Source organism: Pipistrellus hanaki (assembly GCF_964339955.1).
Source record: "Pipistrellus hanaki genome assembly, chromosome: 5".
Lineage (NCBI taxonomy): Eukaryota > Metazoa > Chordata > Mammalia > Chiroptera > Vespertilionidae > Pipistrellus > Pipistrellus hanaki.
Genome location: NC_140507.1, coordinates 47832664 through 47857130, shown reverse-complemented (window position 1 = coordinate 47857130; position 24467 = coordinate 47832664). Strand labels below are relative to the sequence as shown.

Here is a 24467-nt window from a genome sequence, read left to right as displayed (position 1 = left end):
TTTGAGAGAATGTGATGCAGAAGGGAGTTGAGAGAGAGAAATATCTATGAACAGGTTAGTATTTTGTCAGGTTTGAAAACCTGAAGGAGGTTTGAAAAGCATCCAAGTTCGTAGGAAAACAGCAGTTTTTGGTGGTTAAGGCTAATGTGAGGGTGCCACTGTGTTTGTAGACAAACTTCATCTTGTGCTGCTGGCTCTTATGAAGCTGAGAATGCAGTAATTAGCAAAGAAAGAGCCAAAAAGTGAGGAAAGGTTAAAAAATAGGAATTATGAACAATGCTAAGACATACACATTTGGGAGAGGTATACTGACATTTTAAGTTGAAAAATAAGTCATGTTCAGGATTTCCCATTTGCTAGACTTTGTGTAAGAAACAAATTAAAGACTCATTGCTTCTGTTTTGAAGGAGTAAGAAAGTTAGAAAATATTTTATTTTCATATCTAAAACTATCACCTTGATAAGAGAGTAAGATATACTTGTTTGTTTTAGGTAGGTGATAGGTGATATGATAATTACAGTACAAACTATGATTATAGGTAAAATATCATCCATACAATAATAGACACTATGAACAGAGAATTGCTCTATTTTTCAGAATTGGATTTCATAATAAGCTATCTCAGTTCATTGTAAAACAACACTATTGTTTGCCCTCAAACTTAGTGTCCCAATAAAAATTGTGTACTAAACTACTTAGGAGTCTATTTTGTGTTAAATTTCAATTTTTTAAAAATAACTTCACTTGCTCTTTGAATATAGCTACCAAATTTTGGGTGGAAGAATTACCTTATTGCGTGGTTTATCCGGCAGCACTGTCGGCTCCCTCGTTCCAAGTAACTCCAACCCCTCTTATATTTTTTCTAACAGCTCGGCTCATCCTCTTCGGTGCCTTTCACATCTATTTTTTCTCAGCTTTCTGTGACGGTCGTGGCTCCTCTCATTATCGGACAGGTAAGGTCTCCAGTTCCATCTGCTCTTTCTCCCTACAGATCAAACTGTGAATTCTTTTTTTTTTTTTTTTTTTTTTTTTTAAATATATATTTTATTGATTTTGTACAGAGAGGAAGGGAGAGAGATAGAGAGTTAGAAACATCGATGAGAGAGAGTCATCGATCAGCTGCCTCTAGCACACCCCCTACTGGGGATGTGCCTGCAACCAAGGTACATGCCCTTGACCGGAATCGAACCCAGGACCCTTCAGTCCCCAAGCCGACGCTCTATCCATTGAGCCAAACCGGTCTTGGCTCAAACTGTGAATTCTTACAAAATGTCAGGACAATTGAGAAAATATAGAGGAAGAGTTAGTTAAATGAAGGTATAAGACTGTGCAACACAAGTTTTATCAATCACCATATTCTCGTTGTTGTTGTTTTTAGTTAATGACAATAGGCTTTACAGGTAGCTATAGAAAAGGACACCTGCCCAGAATCTTGATTTTTTTTTTTTTTTTTTTTTTTAACATTTATTATCCCTTCTTTAGAGCTATGCAGCTAGCTTGAAACATTTAGCAAACCGTTACCTTGTTCTGTGACCTCCGGTAAGGTCTCGGCATTTGGGGCCGTTGCTGGGAGCAAGTATCTGTCCTTGGCTGCTCAGAGCCTCCTCCAGCAGCAGGTATCCTATTTGTGATTGTGTAATTGGTAAAATAAACATTTAATTCTATAAGCTCTTACATTGGATCCTAGAAAATTTACTTTCCTTTGCCATTCTTATTGAATTGGACAATAAAATAAATTTGTACAAATTAATTTCTTATAACAAGGTTATAATGACCATGTAATTTAATTATAAGATATAGGTTTTAAAACAAGGTTGTTTTTCTACTCACAGGTAGCCACAGTAAAGAACAACAGAATTTAATGTGCTACTAAATGAGTGAGTTTTAGGAAAGAATATATTTGGATGATTAAGGGCATAGAGCTGGGTTTAAGAACAAGTAGGTTCTAGATTTAGTTCTACCTCTTATTTGCTGTGTGACCTTTGGCAAATCATTTGATCTCCTTAGCTCCAGATTCACCACTTATTAAATTACATAATAATAATAATGCCCATCTTAAAAGGTATCCAATGACATGGGGATGTGTATAAAGGTTTTGTCATTAAAGACCCTGACACAGGTAAGTACTCCATAGCATCTGTCATCACAATCACTATCAAATTCCCTACAAATACTACACAGAAGGCAACTCTTTGAAATATTAACTATAAAAAATCGTGTATATACAGACATGCAGTATTTACAAGTTATCTTGGGTTAGGGTCCCTGGGAAACAAACACTGAGACCAATGTTTTCATGTGTGGAAGTACCCTGGGGCTCAACACCTTCAGGAGAATGAAGGAAGGACGGGATGAGGAGGTGAACTATGACTCAATCCTGCAGTGGTTTCAACACATCTCAGGGGTGCCCTGGAGCTGAGAGGACCCCCAGACTGTCCTGCGTACTCCAGAGTGCCTATCTTGATCTCCTGTCCCTCCCACTCCCCATGGGAGGTGTGACCTTGGGTGAATCTGCTCGCTCAGCAACAACTTCCAAAAGAGCTCAACTGAGATCTTGCAGCCAAGCAAGCAGCCCCTTCCTGAAGGGATGGAGCTGGGTGGCTCATCACAGCATCCACCATATAGGCACTGATCTTTTAGTTTTATTTTCATTTTGTACTTAGAAAAGGGACTGAATTTAGGAGAAGAGGGAAGGATTTTAAAGCATTCCCAAGTACAATTTGATTAAATATGATTGATACTTGAACAGTGCTGATCACAGAACAGGAATCTGAATAAATATCATTTCCCCCGTCTACCTCTCTAACTTCTTTGCCACATTTCCTACACTCTAGCCTTCCTGTCTTTTTCTCAATCCCTGCTTAATTTTTCTATTTAAAGTGTCTTTCTACCCACCGTCCCACCCCAGCTCATTGTTCATTTGACTCTTTATTCATATCTTCTTTGAACCACCTATCTGATTTCCTGATTGTCTATTGCAGCACCTCATTTGATTCCTTTCTTGTCCTTTTTCACTACTTCCTTACCATTTGTTTTCCTGTTAACTATTTGTCTCCTTGATTAGACTATAATGAGTATAGGAACCATATTTGTTTTGCTTACTATTACATACCCAGAGCATAGCCCCCCAATACATATGAAAGAATGAATGAAAGAATGAGGGAGGGAGGGGATGAGTGAGAGTTCTATGATCAGTGAGGGATATGCTGTGTGTTATAGAGACATAACAATACCTACCTGCCCTCCTCAGATCTAGACAGTTCACACTGTGGATAGTATTAGTTTAAACCCATACTTCTTTTCTTGGTTCTGAAAATAATTTCATATACTAGCCAGGGCTCATACATTCTTCTCTTAGTGAATCTTGGAAATATGTCTGTTAATAATAAATGTTCGGCTTAAAATATATGGACAAAGAAAATATCCTTGTCAGTCATTCACCTGTTTTTGGTGTGTTTTTTTTTAATGCAAATGGCTATATGATTTATATAATTAAGAAGAGTTAGCAAAAGAGAATAATTATTTGTTAAATTTCTTACCGTTTACATGCTCAATAGTAAAGTATTACAGTAAATTATAAAGTAATAAAAGTAACCAAAGGTAGTGTAAATGGTTCTTTAAAAGTACTCTAGGTATCCAAGTGCCTATATTTACATCTACCGCTCCCTCCTATATTCCATCCAGGCAGGCAGTGCCCCCATTTCCGCCTCAGAAATATCATGCCTGACATCTTCACATGGACACCTTCATCCTGTCTTGTCTAAATGCACCTCCCAACCTGTCTCTGCTGTGAGCCCCTTCAGGTTCCGACCCAAGGTCGTTGCTGTCTCTGGGGTGGTCCTGAAAACAAATCAGGCCAGCTTATTCCTCTCCTTAAAGCATCTTGCTGCTCCCTGCTGCCTATTGCTGTGTGACCCACACAGCCCTTTGTCCTCTGGCCCAGCCTGCCTCTCCACAGGCACCTTCCGCCCCTTCCTTTACACTCCTGTTCTGCCGTATGCAGCCTCCGCGCACCCGCCCCTCCCAACTAGGCCCTTCAAGGCCCCATGCCTTTCATCTTACTGTCCCATCTTTCCTGCCAGCAAACTCCTACTCATTCCTCAAGACTCGCTACAGAGATGCCCTCTGACGTACAGCCCACCTGCTCTGTCTCCCCAGTTCCAGTTCCCCAGTATCTTGATGCATAATGTTTATCAGGGGAGATTATACTTGATCTGTGCACCTCCTGGAAGCAGAGACTCTATTATAATAAGTATGTTTAATAGCATACTCCATCGTAGCGTGTGAGCTGTATAAAAAGATTGCCTGAAGACAGCTCTGAATTTACCTTCACCGAGTCCCCAGCAGCATCTCCCTCAGGTCTCTTACTCTCAAGCTTTGCTAGAGAGAAACCACATAGCTGGTCTCACTTTGTTTTAAATGCTTGAGCCCAGATGTAAAATGGCTTGCAACACTTCCTAGACGTCTCACTCGACTTCCTCATAGGGTTATTCCACCCTGTCCTATATTTTCCAGCCCCTTCTACTTCCCCTAGCACTCTCCCCCTCGTCCATTGCATTCGGGGCTCACTGCCTTTGCTTCTGCTTCTCAAGCAGGCCAGCCAGATCCTGCCTTAGACACTGCATCGTCGTCCTTGTGCTTGGAACACCTTCTCCCTCTCAGAAAGGAAAGACCTTTCCTCCCCCTCCCCCCAGCCCCCACCTTGCTCGCTATTGTCCAGTGTAAACCTCTGTCTCACAGGATAGTATCTGCTTCTTGATGTTTGTTGTTTTTGCTTTTTATTTATCTCCTCTAACCAGAGGGTGAGCTCCATGGACCAGGGACCCCTCAGGAGAGAAAAGTCATATTCCTGCTCAGCCAGCTAACTAGCTTTGGAACATTTTATGCAAGTTGTTTGGGCTCTGCGAGCCTGTGTTTTCAGCAGTAAACTGAGCAGGATAATATCTCTATGACCTTTCTCTTTACAACAATGAAGTAATAGTGGGGAAGAATATTCAAAAAGTTAAGTAGATGGTGGGTGCTTACTATGTTCATTTATTATTGTTGTTTATACTTTTTAAAAAATATATATTTTATTGATTTTTTTACAGAGAGGAAGAGAGAGGGATAGAGAGTTAGAAATATCGATGAGAGAGAATCATTGATCAGCTGCCTCTTGCACACCCCCTACTGGGGATGTGTCCTTAACCAAGGTGCATGCCTTGACCAGAATCGAACCTGGGACCTTTCAGTCCGCAGGCTGACGCTCTATCCACTGAATCAAACTGGTTTTGGCTGTTGTTTATACTTTTTACTAAGTATACTTTTTATAAAATATACATAGGATTTGATTTGATATCCCAACTATACATTTCAACAGAACATTAATGAAGAAACAAAACACTTTATGAAAATTGATGGAGTCAATGGAATAGAGGATAAAAATTAGAGAAACAATCTGAAGCCAACTTGAAGAAAAAAATACATTTTAAAATTCAGACCTAACATGAAAAATTACTCACCTTATATCCCCACTCAAAAATCAGTTTATAGATATAAACATCAGTAGGGGAAAAGGCAAGAAAATACCACGGGTAGGAAAAACCAAAACGGAAACTAGAGTGACCCATATTACATCTCTTGGTTATCTCAAAATATGGGCACTTGTCACCTAAGGGGTGTTTGCCTCCCAGTGTGCACTGTGCGGGTCCTGCAGTAATTGATATGTGTCTCAACTTGTTAGAAGTACGGGGAGACAGGGATTCAAGTTTCCCCTTAACCGTCACTGGTGCTTAGTTTAAAATAAAGAAAATCAAATACAGAAGGTGAGACAATAAAATCAAAAGCTGTGGAAGATTTTCCCCTTCTCTCTCCATAGGAAAAGGCAGGCAAGTCCATGAGAATTTGTGATGTGGCTTTGAATGCCTGAGTTTCCCTGAGCGCTGAGAGCAAACGAATGAGCACAGATTCTGAGGAGACACACTGGCCCCCTCACCAGAGTGCGTTTCCCCTTGTCTGCATATTGTTTTTCCCCAAAAGAGGGAATTCTTGGGCACCCGTCAGGTTGTGCTGACCATCTCAAGCAAAGCCTTATTTCCTGTATGGTTAAAAACATTCCCATAAGCAGAGAAGTGTGGGGAATGACAACATGACCTGGATTCTTGACACTTGGAGAATGTATGGAAAGTGAAAGTGGCTGAACTAAGAGAAGGAGAGGTTTCCCAGAGTTTATATCCAAATCAATCTTTACGGCAATAGTGGCTCTACTTCACCCAGTCGCTTATGAAGCATTTTAACACTTTTCTGGCTACACAGGCCAAACACAGCTGCTTTGTGAATTTAATTTGAGAGGAAGATGGAAAAGCTCTATAGAGCCTGGCAAGGTATAAATTGGTTTACTTAGAAAACACAGATAAATATCACTGTAAGACTGAAAACAGTAAAGACGATCCGTTTTCCTCTAGGGGTATTTTCTCCCTTGCCGATCTTTCCAATCCCCAAGTGCTGGTTGTTTTCTTTATTGAGATTAAGTGTCCAGGTCCAAGTGCTGACGTGTTCAGAGGAAACACATTTTAGGGAGGAGGACGGAGGACTCAGGGCCACATTGAAGGAGGCATCCCCGCTCGGATCCCCTGAGCACCTTGTAACAAAGAAAGAGATGACTAAGGCTAACCAAGTCCGTCGCTGCTTAGATTAGAAATGTGTCTTGGCTTTGAAAATGCCTTTGACTTTCAGGCTATCTCTAATTCACATGTATTTGTTTATTTTGTCAGAGGGGCCATGGTGGAAAAGAAAGATACTTTTATGTTTGGAATTCAAACCATACATGCTATACTAACCTACTGCAGAGAGATCTTTGTGTTTTTAATCATTTTATTTCAAACAAGATTGGAGGACAACATCAGTTTTAGTAACTCCATGTCATTTCCATTTATTTTCCTTCCTAAGTGAGTTGAGTTGTGCTAAATTTGGGCATCTACCAGGTTTATGCTACCTAACACAATAGATTATGAAGTGACCCTTTTAAAAAATATATATTTTATTGATTTTTTACAGAGAGGAAGGGAGAGAGATAGAGAGCTAGAAATGTCGATGAGAGAGAAACATCGACCAGCTGCCTCTTGCATACCCCCTACCGGGGATGTGCCCCCAACCAATGTACATGCCCTTGACCGGAATCAAACCTGGGACCTTTCAGTCCGCAGACCAATGCTCTATCCACTGAGCCAAACTGGTTTCGGCACAACAGCAACATAATTTTTTTTATAAATTCAACTATAAATTTAATTACAACATCTACTTTTTTAAAAACTTGACCACTGACACTCTTTTCCCTTCATCACACCCCACCCGAGCTTCCTCTCTCTGCCTTGTGCCCGTGGTCATCTCTCTGCCAGGACTCCATTTACTAATACTGATTTCACTCACTGAGTCCGGGAGAACAGACATGGTTTATTGAACAGCCATTTGCTCAAAGGTTTGTTCTGAGAGCGGTTTGTTTTGTTCCTGAGTACCTGTGAAGGTATGCCCCCTGGCAAATTAAGCCTTTTTAGTGGCAGCAGAGGATGGCAGAACCCCATCAGCCTTGTCAGGAGAAGTCCCCTGACCTCATTATTGCTAATGGATCATGGTAATTCAGCCTGTTGTGAAGTCTCATGTTCAATTATGCAGGATAATGAGTGACTCAAAACGTAATATGTCTCAACTGGGGTCCCTATTATAGGGCTTGTTCAGCTTCTTTCAAAAGTGAAGGGTTTTAAATAGTGGTTCACGCTTCTGTCCCAATGAAAATTATCACCAATATTCAGACTGTCCCGATTTTAAATATCTGATTTGGTTCTAAAATATGAGAGGATTGCTCTTTAACTTTCTATTTCACTGACCCTTTTTGTAGGACAGGTTTACTCATTGTTAAGTGTTAATTCTGGGATTCTGAAAGCATGCAAATGGCATTTGTCTTTGGCTTCACAAAAACTCTAGATATTCAGAGTTTGAATTATTTAAGCTCCCACAACACATGCACTTTTGCTTTTCAAGCATGAGTTATAATTTAATTAAAAACTTCTGGTGCGTTGCTAACATTTTAAATATTAATATGTTCCATGGATCACTTTCTATTATCTGCTGTCTTGAAATTCTTGAAGATGTCAGATTTTTAAGATTCCCAAAGTCACACTCCGAATTGTCTGTTGAGGCAAAGGGGACTGTGATAATTACACACATCCATTAGGATGAACAGAGGAGATAAACTTTGGGGAGGCTTAATGGGCATGTCTCGATGACAGCTAGCAAAGAGCATTTGGCGTGATAAAGGATGGGTTTGAATGCACTTGGAAACATACTCTTATTATGGACACCAGTGGAAGCTGCACTACAAATGTTAAGTTCCCCAGAAGAAGAGTGGGTGGCAGGGATGCTTTGAAATCCATTGTGGCCATCGTCCAAACTGCCCTCTTTCCTTTCAGCCTTCCTGCTGTCAGAATCACTTTGAGATGCCCCATCCCAGTCCCTGCATCTCTGAAAAGAGGCCACCTGTTGATCTCTGTGTTTCAGATTGTCCGAAGGTACATCAAGGACTGGCTTGAAAGAACGAAGCCTCCTTTCGGTGCTATCAGCAGCAGTGTGCTCCTCATGATCATCTACACCACCTTCTGCGGCACGTTCTCCAACCCCAACATTGACCTGGATAAGTTCAGCCTGGTGGTCATACTGTTCATAAGTAAGTGGGAGGCAGGAGACCTTTGCTGTCCCCTCATTAGCAGAGCATAGCATGTGTGTTCCCTACATTTGTTTTAATGTTAATTTGATTAGAAAAGAATACTTAGTTTCATACTAAATGTGCTCAGTGACTTTACCAAGTGCATCTGTTTTTTTATAAAGACATCAGTAATAATACTCATTTTCTTATTCTCCTATGACCTTTTATGTCTGATTTGCAAAAGTTGATGCCAGGTGAAAGAAGTCATAATATCTGTCCAATTCAAATGTTAGATTGAGCACTTTTTGCCAATTTTATATTATTATAACTTGAGCTACTCTTATTCATTATCATAAATCAAAAGTAGGATTTCTAATATATACTACTATTGATAGTACCCTGCACACGAATCTGTGCACCAGTAGGTCACTGCCCCCTTTCTGTAGCTCTCCCCCCACCACCCCTCTCTCCGTCACCTCCTCATAGCTTGCTGCCCTGTCCCCTCCTATAGCTCTCAGCCGCCCGCTTGTAGTTCACTTCCCCACCCTCCTGCAGGTCTGTGATCCTGGCATTACACTGTTGGTTGTTACACCTCACGGCATAACAGATAATTGTATATTTCTCTCTTTTTATATAGGATTATTTTATAACAGTCGGTTGAAATGTGAATATTTACATCATCTTCCTATTACAGTATACCCAAAGTAATATCATTTCATTATAAGAAGTGGCAGACTATAAAATAGTTACGTACTCTGCTCAAAAATTTATTTATGTGTTATCTATGGCTGCTTTCAATTAGAAGGTAGAACGGAATAGTTGCCATAGAGAGCATATGGCCCTCAAGCCTAAAGGTGTTTTGTTTTTTTTTTTAAGATTTTTATTGGTGTTAGAGAGGAGAGAGAGAGAGGGAGAGAAAGAGAAACATCAATGATGAGAGAGAATCATTGATCAGCTGCCTCCTGCTGCCCCACACTGGGGATAGAGCCTGCAACCTGGGAGATGAATCATGACATCCTGGTTCATTGATCCATGCTCAACCACTGAGCCATGCCAGTCGGGCCCTAAAGTATTTTTTATGTGGCCCTTTAAGTAAACTTTGCTGACTTCTGCTCCAAACTAGAGATAGCAGGAAAGCGGGGGGGGGGGGCCTACTCTTTAACCTCAGAAGGTGCCAGTCTGGACTTAAAGGTCATTTAATCCTGGCTGTTTTTTTACTTCTCAGCCTCTATCGAGGCACCAGCAGAGCTCAGGACAATATTTTAAAATGTAGTAAATAATTCAAACATGGACTGTTAACCAAAAAAGAAAAAGAAAAAAGAAAAGAAATGAAAAAAAAATCCTGTGTTCTATTTATCCTGTAATACCAAAGACAACTTTTGGTAATTGTAATATCAAAGAATCTTATGTTATTAAAAATCAAGATGAGTTATTCCAAAATATTTATTATGTCCTACCACACTTATGCTATGTGCTATAAATATTCATAGTATAAGCCAGTTGGCTCTAAACTGTACAAACTTAATAACCAAATCTTAAATCAAACAGGGTTTTAGATTTGCCGTGAGTAGTAGACCTCATAGATTGCATCTGGGGATATCTTCAATAAGAACAGGTTGAATCCCACTAATTTAAATGATTGTATTAGTTCAGCAATTTATGCTTGTTTGTTTTTCTATTTGAATTCCCGTTAGTTTCAGATCAAACTAAGCATATCAGTAAATATGCTACAGACACTGCTTTTATAGTGCTAATGTAGACTCAATCCTTTTTTCTCCCCAGTATTTTCTATTCAGCTGGGTTTTATGCTTCTAACCTTCATCTTTTCAACAAGGTAAGTGATTTGGTATTTTTTTGTTGGTTGTGCTTTTCTAAATAAAGATGCATGCTCTTGACTTGACTTCTGTGCCACCATGCTGTTGCTGTTTTTCTACTGCCCGCCTGGCTATTCTTTTCCACCTTGCTCCTGCTGTTCCCCAGGGGAGATCTGAGGAAAGGACCTGCTTGTGGCCCTTGTCCCCTCTGTTCACATTGTGTGCTTAGGAGCTCCTCCATTCGACTGGTTCGAGCTGTGAGCTGATGAATGTAGAGCCCAGACCTGCCCTTTCATTGTCTGTCCTGACTTCCAGCATGACTCACCCCTTACCATTTAGATAACTTCACCCCATTGTCATCATAACAGCTCACACTCAAGATGTTCAGAATGGGCTCCATCTTTTCCTCCAACACTTTCTCTTTCTCTCTCATTTGTTTATTTAGTATTAATGGAACCGTCATCCACAGAGGTACTCAGGCTAAAACCCTTCACATCATTATTATTTTTTTAATCTCTTGATCCTACTTCAGGAATATGTTTTGTGCTTCCAAAGCCACTTCCCTCATTTAGGAGTTTTTACCTCTTCATGCCCTAGTCTATTGCAATGGAAATCTTACTGGTATTTTCACTTCCAGACCTGACTTCTCAGTGCATTTCATACTGCTTCAAACCACTCAGAGTTCTGACAGTAGTGCTCATATTCCAAGAGTTTCATTGGTTATCCAGAGCCTGCAGAGTGAAGCTCACTTGGAGGGGAAGGGGGATAAGGCAAGGCCAGTCCCATGAACCACCACTGGCAATCTTGCTGCCAAAGCTTTAGGTTGAGGTAAAGGCTTCGTTGTCCCTTGAAAGAACCTCCTGCGTTCTCATGCCTTGCCTTTGCTAAGGCTGTCCCCGTATCAAAATTGGTCTCTATACCTTTGTCTTCCATCAGAAATTATGTAAGCCTTTGGTATGAGAAAGTTACCATTGCAAATGCCAAAATAAGAAAGACTTCTGATCCTGAGTGGGCTATAGGCTAGATATATGCATGGATAATTACCTGTCCTGAGTGGCACAGTAAGCCAGCCTTAGTCCATTCAAAGAATAAAGCACCTCCACAGACAGTAATAGAGCATGGCTTCCTGAAAGAGATAGGGTTTGATCTGGGTCATGAAGAATGGCTAGTTATTCAGCAAACAGAGAGCAGAGAGGGGGTTCTTAGTGAAAGAAGAAACAATAATGCAGATGTGGGGGGTGGAGGGGAGACACACACACACACACCAAAGCACGCTGGGACAATAGGAGTAGAGGGAGTTTAAAAGTAATGCTATTTGGAAAGGTAAGCTTGGGACAGATTGCCAGCCCCTTCATGAGGCCTGTTAGTGTCAGGGCAGCAGAGGGCTCAGGCCTCGTGTTAGGCAGCTGGCCCATAGCACTCAGTGCAGCAGGAGCTGATTGTAAACAGTCAATAAAGACTTCCTAATTTGTGTAACCTCAAGCATTCTTACCAAGCCTGTGTTGTGATTTATGAGTAACAGTAAAGCCTAGAGCCAATGAGTTACCAAGAAAACGTGACTCATTTAGGTAAGTCTGAGAGTTGGAGCTATTTTAAAAGTGGTTTTTTGTTATTGTTTTGTTTTTTGTAAATGGCTTGTTAGTGCACCTCTGAAAAGGCATGTGCCATTCACTGGCTGTTTTGCTGGTCTTTGTGATCATCGGGCCACTCCACCTGTCCTATCAAACTAGGTGGGATGCCATACCTGTGAGGGACTGACAAATTCTTGAAAAACACAGAATAGCCACTACTGGGGCTGCTGCAGGAGGACTGTCACATCACAAATAGTTGAATGAAAACTGAGGATTTTCAGCCTGAAGCACACTGGACTTTCATAAGGCCTGTGGTTTCAAGACCCTTCTGTTCTGCCTTGTTCTGCCTTCACTGAAGTTCTATTGGGTTTTGAATGTGCTTGGCCCAGTATCAGGCATCACATTCTTTGATAAACAAGACCATGGAGTGACTGTACTTGTGCTCCTGGGTAATGGGCGGGTAGCCCCAAATATCCCATTAACATTTGGGGATTTGCAATTGGACAAGATTTAGTAGATGGTTTTCACTTTTCTTTTTCCTTTTTTTTTTTTTTTTTTTTTTTTTCCATGCTGAGAGCCTTATAATGCCTGGAGATTTTATTGGAGGAATGAAAATTACCAACATTTAGTGAACCTGCTCAGGGCCAGGCACTGTGCTAGGGATTGTGCATGGTTATTTCCTGTAAGTCTGACAGCAAAAACTATGATCCTGGGCATTTTTGTTGCTGTTTTGCAGATGAGAGCCCACGCTTGGAGCAGTTTGGTTTAGTAACTTACCCAAAATCAGATGACAGATGGCACACCCAGCATTGCAATCCACTGCCATTGACTTTTCCAAAAGCACTGGCCCATGCTTTTTCTACTGCACTAAATAAACTACTTCAAGTTCTTTAAAAATTCATAACACTTCTTTTGGTTAGGGAATTTTTAGAGAATGTTTAACTGAATTCTTCAGGTTTACACAGAAACACACACAAATTAATCAAAGACACCAAAAATTGGAACTAATACCCATTGGGTTATATGCTGTTGAATTTAATTTTCTTTTCCCACTTTTTGTTCCTTTCTACTTAAAACTGGGGAAAGTGGCCTGTGGGTTGGTTTTTTTGTTTTTGTTTTTGTTTTTGTTTTTCTTATCAATTCAGTACATCTCAAACCAATCCAGTTATTCGGACACAAAAGTCTCAGCATGGAAAGCAGACTTTTTGTACAGCATGTCACTGACCTCCGAGGATGGAAGTTTAGCTTAAATCTGGAGAGACCCACCTAGAAAATCCAACTTCCCTGCAATATTCTGCTCTCTGATTTATGCCGCTTAGCCTAATGGACATGGCATGTGAGCCTCCTTTGCTCCAAGTGTTTAAAATATACTTGAGAGTATGAGTGTGTTCCCACCTCTCTGTCTATAGAATAGTGTTCAGGTTATAAATTCCAACTCCAGAGCCACACAGACCTGAGTTTCAATCCTGTGTAGTAACTGTAACTTTTGTCAATTTCCCCAATTATAAAAAGGAGATAGTAGTAGTACTATCTCATTAGGGCATTTGGAGAATTGAATAATGTGCACACAAAGCCCTCAGCATAACACCTAGCATATAGTAAGTGTTCATTAAATGTTAGCTACTACAGAATACTTATTATACCAAAATAACATTTATTATACCAAAATAACATATTATTTTAAGAACTAATGATGGAAGAGAGGGAATTAGCATTTCTGGTTTTGTAGTACATTCTTTTGGATGCAAGAAAATGAGAGTTTATTCATCAACCCAAAACTCAGCTGTCCATGGTGACCTACACTTTCTACAACTTTGGAAAGCTGTCAAAGTTAAGGAATAAAATTGTTGAAAAGGCTTAGAAAAATAAAGCAGTCATTGGGAGCCTTTTAAAAATATATAAAAGACAGTTTGATAAGCAGATAACAGGAATAGAAACCTAGAATGTCACTAGAGTGACAAAAGAAAGCATTAACAAGGGAGAAGGAAGAAAACAAATATTTAAATATTTGTGCAGGTCTTTTAATCTCTATCAGTACATTTTCAATCCCAGGTCTCCATGGGTCTCTCTCTATAGGGTGGGAGGGAGAGAAGGAAGACAACCTTGTGGTTAATGATAAGTCTCTTAGCATTTCAGAGATGAGGCAGCGGAGCCACAGAGCTCTGGGCAACTCTTTATGCTGCCCAGCTAATGACAGAGGAGGTCACCTCCTAAAATGAGTGAAAACAAAGCACAGGTCCAGAGGTCAACAAAGGAAAGCATTTCATGTGGATGTTCCCTCTAACAGCACTCACACGGGACTCTCTGAGGAGCTTTTCTGCTCCACATTCTGTGATTCTCCCTGTAAAACCTCTGACATGTTTTCCTTTGTGGGGACTACAGAGGGAGGCAAACGAAATGCTGTGTGGGAAATGTGGATGGGAAGGAAAGGAAATAAACACCTCAAGGGAGGCCAGAGGGATCAAAAGAATTATAAAACCACAATAAAAAGAAAATATTAAAAAGACAGAAGGTCGAATCAGAAAATAAATAGTAATGTGATTCAAAAGTGTGAGCAGACACAACAGAGATGCTAACCGCTGAAAGTCATTACCGTGTAAGTGCAAAAGCACAGTATGGCTGAGGGAAGGTCACTTAACAAGAGAGCAGCTCTCAACCACTACATTGATGGTGTGTTTTTGTTTGGTTGGGTTTTCTTTGGTGAATTTTTTTTTTTTTTATAATTTTCTTCTCAGAGGTAAACTTACCTCCAAGACGTGGGGCAGCCTATTTTCTAGTTGTGTGACTTGCAGTTGTGTTTTGAGTTCCCTTTGTGGAAAAAGCCAGGCAATAATCCTAGCTACCTTAGGAGGCTGTTCAGAGAAGAAGTCCAGGCAGCGAAGTGCTTAGAAAACAGTCAGCATTTCCTGCTGTGGTTACCCATCAGCATCAGCAACATTGTGAGCGACCGCTCTGTTGGTTTTCCCCAAGGTCCAGATGTGAAGTGGTCTGTTACTTTCTAAATAGGTAGAGGCCAGCTCTGTTTAAGGGGAATATTGTTTCTAACCTTAAACAAAATATTCCACTTGTTACTGATCCTCCCTCCCGACTGCAGATTGTGTCAACAGAGCCACAGGCCAGTTTCGCCTAAATCAGGCCTGTCACTGCCCAGTGTGGGCCCCGCTACGATGTTTCCTGGAGCAGGGGCGTTAGCACGCCCCTGCAGACATCCTCCTTAGCCACTGTGCACGCTGCTCTGGCCAGTGGCAGCCGCACCAGCTTAGGTCAGCGCCTTCTTGGCCAGAGAGATGTAGGCACATTGGGAATGTGCTCTAATCTGGAAAGAAACAAATACCAAGCAAAGCCAAGTTCCCCAAAAAAGAGGGTATTGTCAGACTCTGGGAAGAAAACCCAACTGTGCGAATCCAGATGCAGCAACCACTGGATATAAACGAGGGAGCGAAGAACTAGAAGGAAAGGCCTCTGTAGGGTTGCAGCCCCAGACATTGCTGGGGCAGTCCACCCAGCCCCGCTGGCTACGCTGCATGGTCTGCAATCAAGGTGGCATTCGTTCCCGCACAGTTGACTGTGCATTCTATTCCCAATCTGCCTACTTCAAGCTTTTCTAATTTTTTAGGTTCCCAGGCCTCTGATGAGTGAAGTGCCTCACCCTTTACATAGAAAGTAAAATCTCTGATATAAATTGCCTCCATTTTCCGCTTCTTCCCCTGGAAATTTTCTGTAGTTTTCACTCACCTTGTCTTCTCTGTTCCCAGCTCAGACCAGAGGAAACAGCCCCTCAGAGGCTAAAACCCCTGTCTCATCTTCTGGGGCCTCTCTGAGGACCTGGCCTCACCCATTGTTTCTCCTGCTGCACCTTCCCTCTCTAGGTAATCACATTCCCATGACCCTCTTCTTCCCTTCACCACATTTCCGGGACACACTCTTCCCTCTCGCCACTTCCAATTCAGTGCACCTGGACATCAGCTCCTAGGCTCCTCCCAGACAGCACTGGGTCCTCCCATTCCCCCCTTCCCACAATGCCTTGATGCCCTTCTCAGTCTTGCATGCTGAAAGCTTCTCATTTCTTTGATCCTTCCTCCTTTAACAAAGCAACAGTAACAGTAAAATAACTAGCAAGTACTAAACATTTGCAGCATGCCAGATTCTAAGCAAACATCGGCCTTTATCCTGACAGTGGCCCTCAGAGGCAGGCACTATCATCCCCATTTTATGTCCAAGCAGAGGATGGTCTGAGTTTAACTTCTGGTGCATTTGCCCCAAAAGGCTGTGCTCTCAAGCTCTTGGGAGGCAACATTTATTTCACAGAGGCCAACACTTGACAAGTTCTCTAAATTCTGTCTTCATGTCTCGTCCCACCACCTCCTGCCCCCGCTGTGGTTCTTCCTGCGTCCCCTTGTCATCTTCAGTCTCACACCGCGCTGTGTGATTACTCCTCTTCCTCCTCCTGGCCCCACTTCTCAAGGCCACACTCCTGGTCACAAGCCAGGGTCCCTGCGCGCAGTCAGCCCGGAGAGCCTGCACATGTCTCTGCCTGTTCTAAAGGCCAGCCCTCTAGCTGTTTCCTTCAGGAGGGTTCTTCGTGCTCCATCACCACCCACTCCCCTGCCCAGCTTGAGAGAATCCTGGCCCCACTCCAAATCACACCCCCACCCCCTTGTTCTTTCTCTTTTATGGAGTACATACCTGTCTTCCTTTCCCATTCGGCCTCCATGATGAATGAGGGGATCAAGGACTATGTCAGCCACGTAGTATAATATTTACAGAATAAGAGCAGGCCCTAGTCAATGGATAGAGTGTCAGTCTACAGAAGGAAGGGTCCTGGGTTCAATTCTGGTCAAGGGCATGTACCTCAGTTGCAGGCTCAATCCCTGGCTCTGATTGAGTAGGGAGGGGAGCCAAGCATGCAGGAGGCAACCAATCCATATGTCTCTCACATCAATGTTTCTCTCTGTCTCTCCCCCTCCTTTACACTCTCTCTTAAAAGTCAATGGAAAAATATCCTCAGGTGAGGATTAACACACACAAAAAAATTAAAAAATAAATAATAAGAATGGTATCATAATATAAATGTGAGAATGAAATGTGGGAATGGCAAGGCAATCTTATTATACTCAAGTGACATAAATCCATGGAGGATTTTCAGCTGAAGGGGGACACCAAAAATGCAATTTGGAAAGTTGTTATCAGAAAAGGAGCTGAGTAAGACCGTTTAGGAAGCATGAGCACATGGGACGTTTCAGAGGTGATAAGACCGAAGGGTAGTTAAATGCTGTCAACCTGGTAACAGGACAGGGATGATGTGCAGGAGACAGCCCCTCTCCCTCCATCCTGTTTTTTTCACAGAGAAAACGGGATGCGGGGACTTGTTTAGGGAAGACTGCTCTCCCAATGGAAGTCATATGTGAGGCTGAGGTTACTAAAGGAAATGGTGGTCTCTCTTTTTGTGGAGATCCTTAAAAACCGGATAGGGTGCTCTACATCTGCAGCTGTATGCATGCCACTGGGTCTAGCGCATCTTTCCATTTGCTGACTCTTGTCTGGGTCCAGGACAGGGGTTAAATGGACTCACTGTAGCTTCACACCCTCATTCTTCAGGAAGGAATCGTCTCTAACATGTCAAGGACACAATGATAATAATGACATTTCTAGCCTTTGTCCTGGTCTCTAAATTTTTATAATCTGAAACAGGAAATCTGAGTATGATATTCATCAGTACTAACCCCCATACCATTCAATGGCTTTTGGCTAAGTGAGGGTTTTTCATGCTTAACACACTTATATAGCAATAGTAGGACATAGCAGTTAAGAGCATAGGCACAGGAGCCAGGCTTAACTTAAATCCTGGCTCTGTCATACCCCGGCTATGGGGTGCTGGGCCCCATGTGCCTGCTCTGCCTCGGTTTTCTCTGCTGTGAGCAGGGATGGGTTGATCTGTTTATATGCAGAGGCCTGAGAGGAGGCTTGCACTCCTAAAAAATGATAATGTTTTACTAAAACCTGTGATGTTGAGTCTTTGTTCATATCATGCATTTCTCAAAAGACATGTTGTTCATTGAGTGAGCAGTTTAGCAGACCCAGTGACTCTGTCAAGCAGCAGGTTGCTATCGGGTGATAGCCTAGGCACTTAGCCAGCACTGCCTCCAACGACTTTCCTGGAGTCCTGCGCCACCAGCTGATCACATATGTGATCTTAGGAGACCGCCACCCATTTTAAAACCGTCTTCCTTCCAAGGAGAAGTGACTCAGAAATGGTTCTCTGTAAAGATATTCAGACATTTGGGCATAGAATTGCTTCTGTCTCCAGGATTGGTTAAAGGGATGTAACACAAGGGTGGGTACTATGTTTGATTTAGTATATGTTAAATAGGTTTTTAATGAAAGTGTTTGTAAAGCACTGTTTTCTCTTGCCCCTAGGAATAATTCGGGTTTCACACCAGCAGACACTGTGGCTATCATTTTCTGTTCTACACACAAATCCCTCACTTTGGGTAAGTGATCCTCACAGCTTCAGATAGTTACATATTATGAGTGTGAGATTCAAGCAGTGCTTCAGATTAAATGGAATGGAGTATCGTCCACTCGGTTAAAGGACAATAGCAAAATGAGAATGGGCCATTGCTTTGAAATACCATTATATGATTGAACCAATTTTGGAGGGCCTAAGTTTAAAAATGTAGGATCTAGCTTAATTTGTAAGATGTTTGATTCTCATAAAAGGTTTTCAATGTGGAATGTTAATGTTAAAAGCTGGGGATGGGGGTGCACAATGGGCAAAAACTCAGCTTTGGAAGGCTCTAGAGTTGCCCCTGGAAAATATTAACTTATTTTCTGGAAGCTTGGGGCAAGGTGGAAATATAATTGGATATTGACCTTGATTTGAAGTTCATTTCAGAATGTTATGTTGTGTCGATTAAGAAACACATTATCATTATTATTAACTCAATCTGATTAGCATCTAAGTGAAATAAGTATTTAATGGACAAAAATATATCAAGAAGGAAAATGCTGTTCTCTACTTAGCTTTATCCAGTTTAGTGGCATTATCCCAATAACATGTGTAGGTATCCAGAATCCATGTTTCTAGTCATTAAAAGTCATTAAGTAATCAGGACTTTATTGAAATATACATCACTCATAAACTCTTTGAGCTAATAGGCACATTCTGGCAAAAACTCGTAGGAAAACTACTTTTCATTTTGGCTTGCGACTCACTGAAGAGAAGGAAGAATCATGACGTGCTGTGAGTCTGTCTGTTCATGTTCAAGTTCAGTCTGAACCTAGAAAACAAAGACAATTCATAATGTTTTTGCTAACCACCCCCCTCATATTTGTCTGACCCTCTCGCCAAGTTTGGAAAGTGATTTAGAAATTGGACAAACTTTTTGAGGAGCAGTTGCTATTTTAAATATACTGTTCATACATTGTAGGATGGTTGGTTGGTTTTCTTTATAATCAAGTTCAAAGTGAAGTTGAAAGACCTTTGAAAGCCACATTCCAGTCCTGATTTTGTGACCCTGGACAAATCACTTAAACTCCTGAACCTCAGCTTTCTCATCTGTAAAATGGGGTGGTGTAATACTTTGTAAGGCAGTTGTAAAGATCAAAATTAAATTTGTTCAATAGCTAGCACAGTGCTTATATGTAATGGGTAGTCAGTTCATGCCAGAATGTATGTAAATTGCTATGGGTTAAATGAGCTGGCCCAGAAGAGTTAGTGTGCTGCCTGGCACCTAGCGGGTACTCTCAACTGTATTACTAGTTAGTAGTTACTTTTACCTGTATTAGTTATGACTGTGTTACTATTCCCAGTCTGTCTTGTAGATTTTCATGTAACAGGTGTGGTTTAATTGTTGACCTCAACGAAATCATCTGACACTCTTCTCCCCATGTGGTTTTTGTGATGTGATGTCTGGATTTCCCGGTCTCCTAAAAAGGGTTGTTATAAAGGTGGGGAGTCCAGAGGTGGGTGCCCACAAATGTCTCAGATGTCCCAACGTGGGGTCTCCTGAGCCTGTGTCCCTCGAACAGATGCTGAGTCACGGCATTTCTGCAGGCCCGCCCCTCCCAATGGGGCATCGTTTGGTTTCTGCATGTTCTCTGTGCTGGAGTTGGCTGTGTTGAAGGATGAACTCTTTCCCCCAAAGCACACAATTAGCCTCCTCTTCTTCTCTATAAGCAAAACTCCTGTTCCCTCTTCCTTTATGACTTTCCTTTCCATAACCCCAGGGCCATACTCTGCTTTCTGAAAGCGAATTTTCAGACAAACAGGTAGGTGCTCTGCACACCAATCAGATGTAGCTGTTTGTTGAAAAAGGTTGGAGGAACTTGGACTTGTTTGTTTTTGCAGTGTCCTCTCCTGAAACAGGTACGTAGATTCTCCAAAACAAAACTAGTGTGGTTACCTACGTGACCATGGAGTGTAAATCCTTAGTTACTTCTGTAACACGACAGACTTGATCTCTCTTGGAACTATAAAACCCAAGTACTCATCCTGACTCTTCCTCTGGTACCTCCCAGGCCTGTTTCCTCAGCTCTCACATCAGAGACTTTAGTTCCAACTCGGCTATGTTATCGTGCCTTGATCACACCTGGCTAGCATTTATAAAAATGGCCTCTTTGCCACTTCCCTTGTCTCAGGAGCCTCCTTCTTTTCCCATTTAGCAAAGGGGCGTTTGGATCCTATTGCTAGAATGGCTTTGCTACACCCTATAAATATACTGTGTCTGTTTTCACAAGATCAAGTACATGTTCCCCTCTCCTGGTGACCGACATCACTGGTACAGAGGATGCATCACAACAGTGGCCCGATGCAACTTCTATCTGCAAGGACATGAAAGACCATCACAATAAGTGCGAGCAATTCATATTTCAGAACAAAGGAGGAAACTTCAAGTAATTTCACTTGGAGCTATACCTTCACCTCACACACACAGCTGAAATACAGCAGATTATATCTACTTGGTATTTAGAATATATACCCATACCTTTGGCAGTCACTATCATAGTATTCTCCAAGTGGTTTTATACATACACAGCCCCGCACACACACTCAGCATCTCAAATAGAATGCTTATGAATACCATTCATTATTACATCCAGTTTTCGTATTTATGAATCAATCATTGCAGTCCAGGTGGTACCCATGTAACTACAGAACCAAAGGTGAAAACTTTGTGTGAGAAGCCTTCTGAATGCTGTCTTGTATGTACAACTCTCGATTTATTTTATTTGTTCTTGCTCTTGCCTTGTCTCGATCTCCTCCATGTGCTCGCACCTACACACATTCTGAATTTGATTCATTGCTTTTATTAGTGCATTTGCCATTGATTGATTAGTTCTTCGTATTAGTACTTTTTCTATTGATTGATTGCAGATGAAGTGACTATTTGACCTTTAATTATGAGGCTTCCTATTGAAAATGACATTGAGCTATGGCTTCACGTAATCCATCTGGAAAGCCTGACGTGATGCCATTCCCCGGAGCTCGTTGAGGAAGCACGAGGAGGCTCCGGAGGAAGCGCAGACTATCAGGGGCTCCATGGGAAACAATCCCACCGGCTTGTCCGTGTGCTCCTGTGGTTTCAGCTCCGGGCCGAGATAATCTTACATTCTGTCAGGAGCATCCCTTGCTGTGGGCTGCCCTAAAGGCCGTGGACTCTCCCAGAGCTTCTCCAGCTTGACACCGATGTTTGTACAGTAACCAGAGCTGTTTCACACGCAGAGACCGAGAGCAGCTAGTGCCCTCGTTAACACGGCTGCGCGCACAGTGGGTCAATGGACCGCATCAAGAAAGAAATTCGATCCCAGGTGCCCTGTGAAATTAGTGTTTGTCTTTTCTTTTGAGTATTCAAGCCACTTTTGTTATCTAGAGTTCTAATAGATGTAGGAAACTTCCTCACCGTACCTGGAAAGAGAACGTTTCAGGGTGTTTGAGATCCTTCAGTGAAGTGTATGTTTGTATTCGTTTTTAATGTTTTTAAATGGCAAAATGAATGCATATACTCTGAGAACATGTCAACTGGCAATTGGCAGTCCGGTGTGAGGTTCCTGTTTGTTTCTTATTTTCAAAAGCATATCTCAGTGGCAAGAATGCTCTGTAAGTGTTAAGTAGAGTGTCATGATCAACACTTACTGCAAGTCCAGTATGTGTCTCACCATCTATAGACTCTCTGTACAAAGGCGAATCAAGTAGCTCTTCCTCCAACATTTATATCCATCGTGAGTCTGTAGCTGAGCTGTGACCAGAAACAATGCACTAAGCAAAAAGAATATAGCTTTTCTGAATACATCCGCTTTTGGAAAGAGTAGAAAGAACCACAGACCTGAGTCTAGTCAGGATCCAAGTTCCGGTTCTCTCACCAGCGGCTGGACCACATCCCTGAACTGCTGTGGCCTCAGTTTCCTCGGCTGTGAAATGAGCAGGTGGCCATGAGCTTGAGGTTCCTGCCAGCTTCAGGTGTCTGCACCTGCACGCATCAGCGGATGTCTCCGTTCTGTAGGACAGCAGTCCTCCTGCTCTATGTGAAAGGAAGCAAGTACTTAAGAGGAAAGGTTCTGTGAGTGATGTTACAGTATTACAGGAAAGGAAATCCGGCTGTCACTTCTTCCTGAAGATGAGAAAATACCATAATACTCTGCAAAGATGTTCAGAGGAGAAACAAAATTTGAAACAGTTCTTAAAAAATAAATAAATAAATAAATAAATAAATAAAATAAATTTTATATATACCCTGTATTTTCCGGCGTATAAGGCGACCCCCTAATTTTACAGTTAAAACATAGATTTAGGGCTATATTCGCTGTATAAGACTACCCCCCACTCCAAAGAAAAGACTTACTTTGCCGTCAAGATCTGCAGGTAATTTTTGTGCAATTTTGGTCTTTTGCCCCCGATTTTCGGTTGACTTTTTTTCGTTTCAAAAGTCGTCTTATACGCCGCAAAATACGGTGTATATATATAAATTTCAGAGAGGAAGAGAGTGGGAGAAATAGATATAGCAGTGCTGAGAGAAAATCATTGAGCAGCTGTGTTCTGCATGCCCCCTACTGGTTATAAGATGGGGATCGAGCCAGTAACCCAGGCAAGTGCCCTGTCTGGGAAAAGAACCGTGACCTCCTGGTTCATAGGCCAACACGCAAACACTGAGCCACACCGGCCAGGCTGAAATGGTTCTTGTTTTCAGTTTTACTTGGAAGCTTTTCAAGAAGGTTAAACGATTCCCTGCAACTTGAGCTGAGAGGATCATTTAATAGCATCTAGGTTATTTTCTCAAGTGGAAATGGAATTGAAACACCAAAGTTTGCCTTTCTTTTTTCTTTCCCCTTAAAGCTTATCTGTGATTCCACTTGGCACATGAAGATTATTATCTTAATAAAACTACCCTTCCTACAATTGGGAAGCACTTTTTTAAAGCACTTCACTCATCATGTCATGGTACCTGAACAAGGCAGGATATTAGCAAGTCAGCAATTATTGTCCTGTTTTGCATACACAGAAATGTAAGCATAGAAAGAAACTTAAGAACTTATCCCAGATCTTGTTAGAGACTGGAGTCTGGGTTTCCGGACTTCCCGTACCGATTGGATGATAGGGTACAAAAGGGCTTAGAAGGCCAGAAAGTGCCAAGTTACTCCAGCCGTTGTAACTGTGAGCTCAGCTTGGTTTGGATGGCTTTATCAGTTGTTTAAAAAAGAAAATTACCTCCAATTGCATTGCTGGTTACAAGATGGTTTTACTGATTTCATTGCTGGTTATAAGATGGTTTTTAAGTACTTAATCTCTATCATTGTTCCCATAAACATATTTCATGTGGCCCAGTCACAAACTGGCACTCATTCCTTCCATTCTTTCCTAACAAAAGGTTGTGCCCTATTTAAAGTGAGTCTCGATGAGCCAGCCTCCCCCACCCCCCACCCCCGCCTTTTGTGAGGCCATGGCTGCCTGTCCTCCATTCCTGCAAGCTAAGAGCCACGGTGTTGTCTGACAACAGACTACTAACGTGGAAACAGAAGTCAGAGTAAAGACAGAAGATACAAGCTTGTCTTTGGGGCAGAGCTGTAAATGTTTCTGCCCTGCAGTTTGCCCCTAGAGTTACAGTTCTGTAAGGAAGGGCAGTTCGGGGACCCCTGCTGTTTGACAGACCCTTATAGACGCCCCTGAAGTGGAGGCCCAGTAGATTTTACTACCATGCTCAAGAGATGGGGCGCTATTTTCTAATCCACATGATTAGAGATCACCTATATTTAGATTTTATTTGTTCAGCTTCTATAACAGTTTCTAAGCCTTTTATTGATTTACTAGAGGCCCTGTGCACGAATTTGGGCACGGGTCCCTAGGGTGGCCTGCGAGGATCAGGCCTCAAATTGCGCCCCCAGGCTCTCAGCCCCAGCTCACACTCCCCA

At 41.9% G+C, this 24467-nt stretch overlaps 1 protein-coding gene across 2 annotated transcripts in view; it reads left to right on the top strand.

Annotated features, from left to right (window-relative positions):
* The window catches only part of SLC10A7 (solute carrier family 10 member 7), a 189190-nt gene that overhangs the window by 150820 nt on the left and 13903 nt on the right, over window positions 1-24467 (top strand). The window contains exons 7-11 of one of the 2 annotated variants that reach the window (XM_084884289.1): window positions 870-953; window positions 8533-8698; window positions 10460-10511; window positions 18480-18553; window positions 21439-22738. In XM_084884289.1, coding sequence (XP_084740415.1) covers window positions 870-953; window positions 8533-8698; window positions 10460-10511; window positions 18480-18553; window positions 21439-21455 — 393 coding nt within the window. In that variant the 3' untranslated portion in view covers window positions 21456-22738. Of the gene's footprint in view, window positions 1-869; window positions 954-8532; window positions 8699-10459; window positions 10512-18479; window positions 18554-21438; window positions 22739-24467 lie in introns of those variants that run through there. The other variant, XM_084884288.1, reaches the window with a different exon arrangement.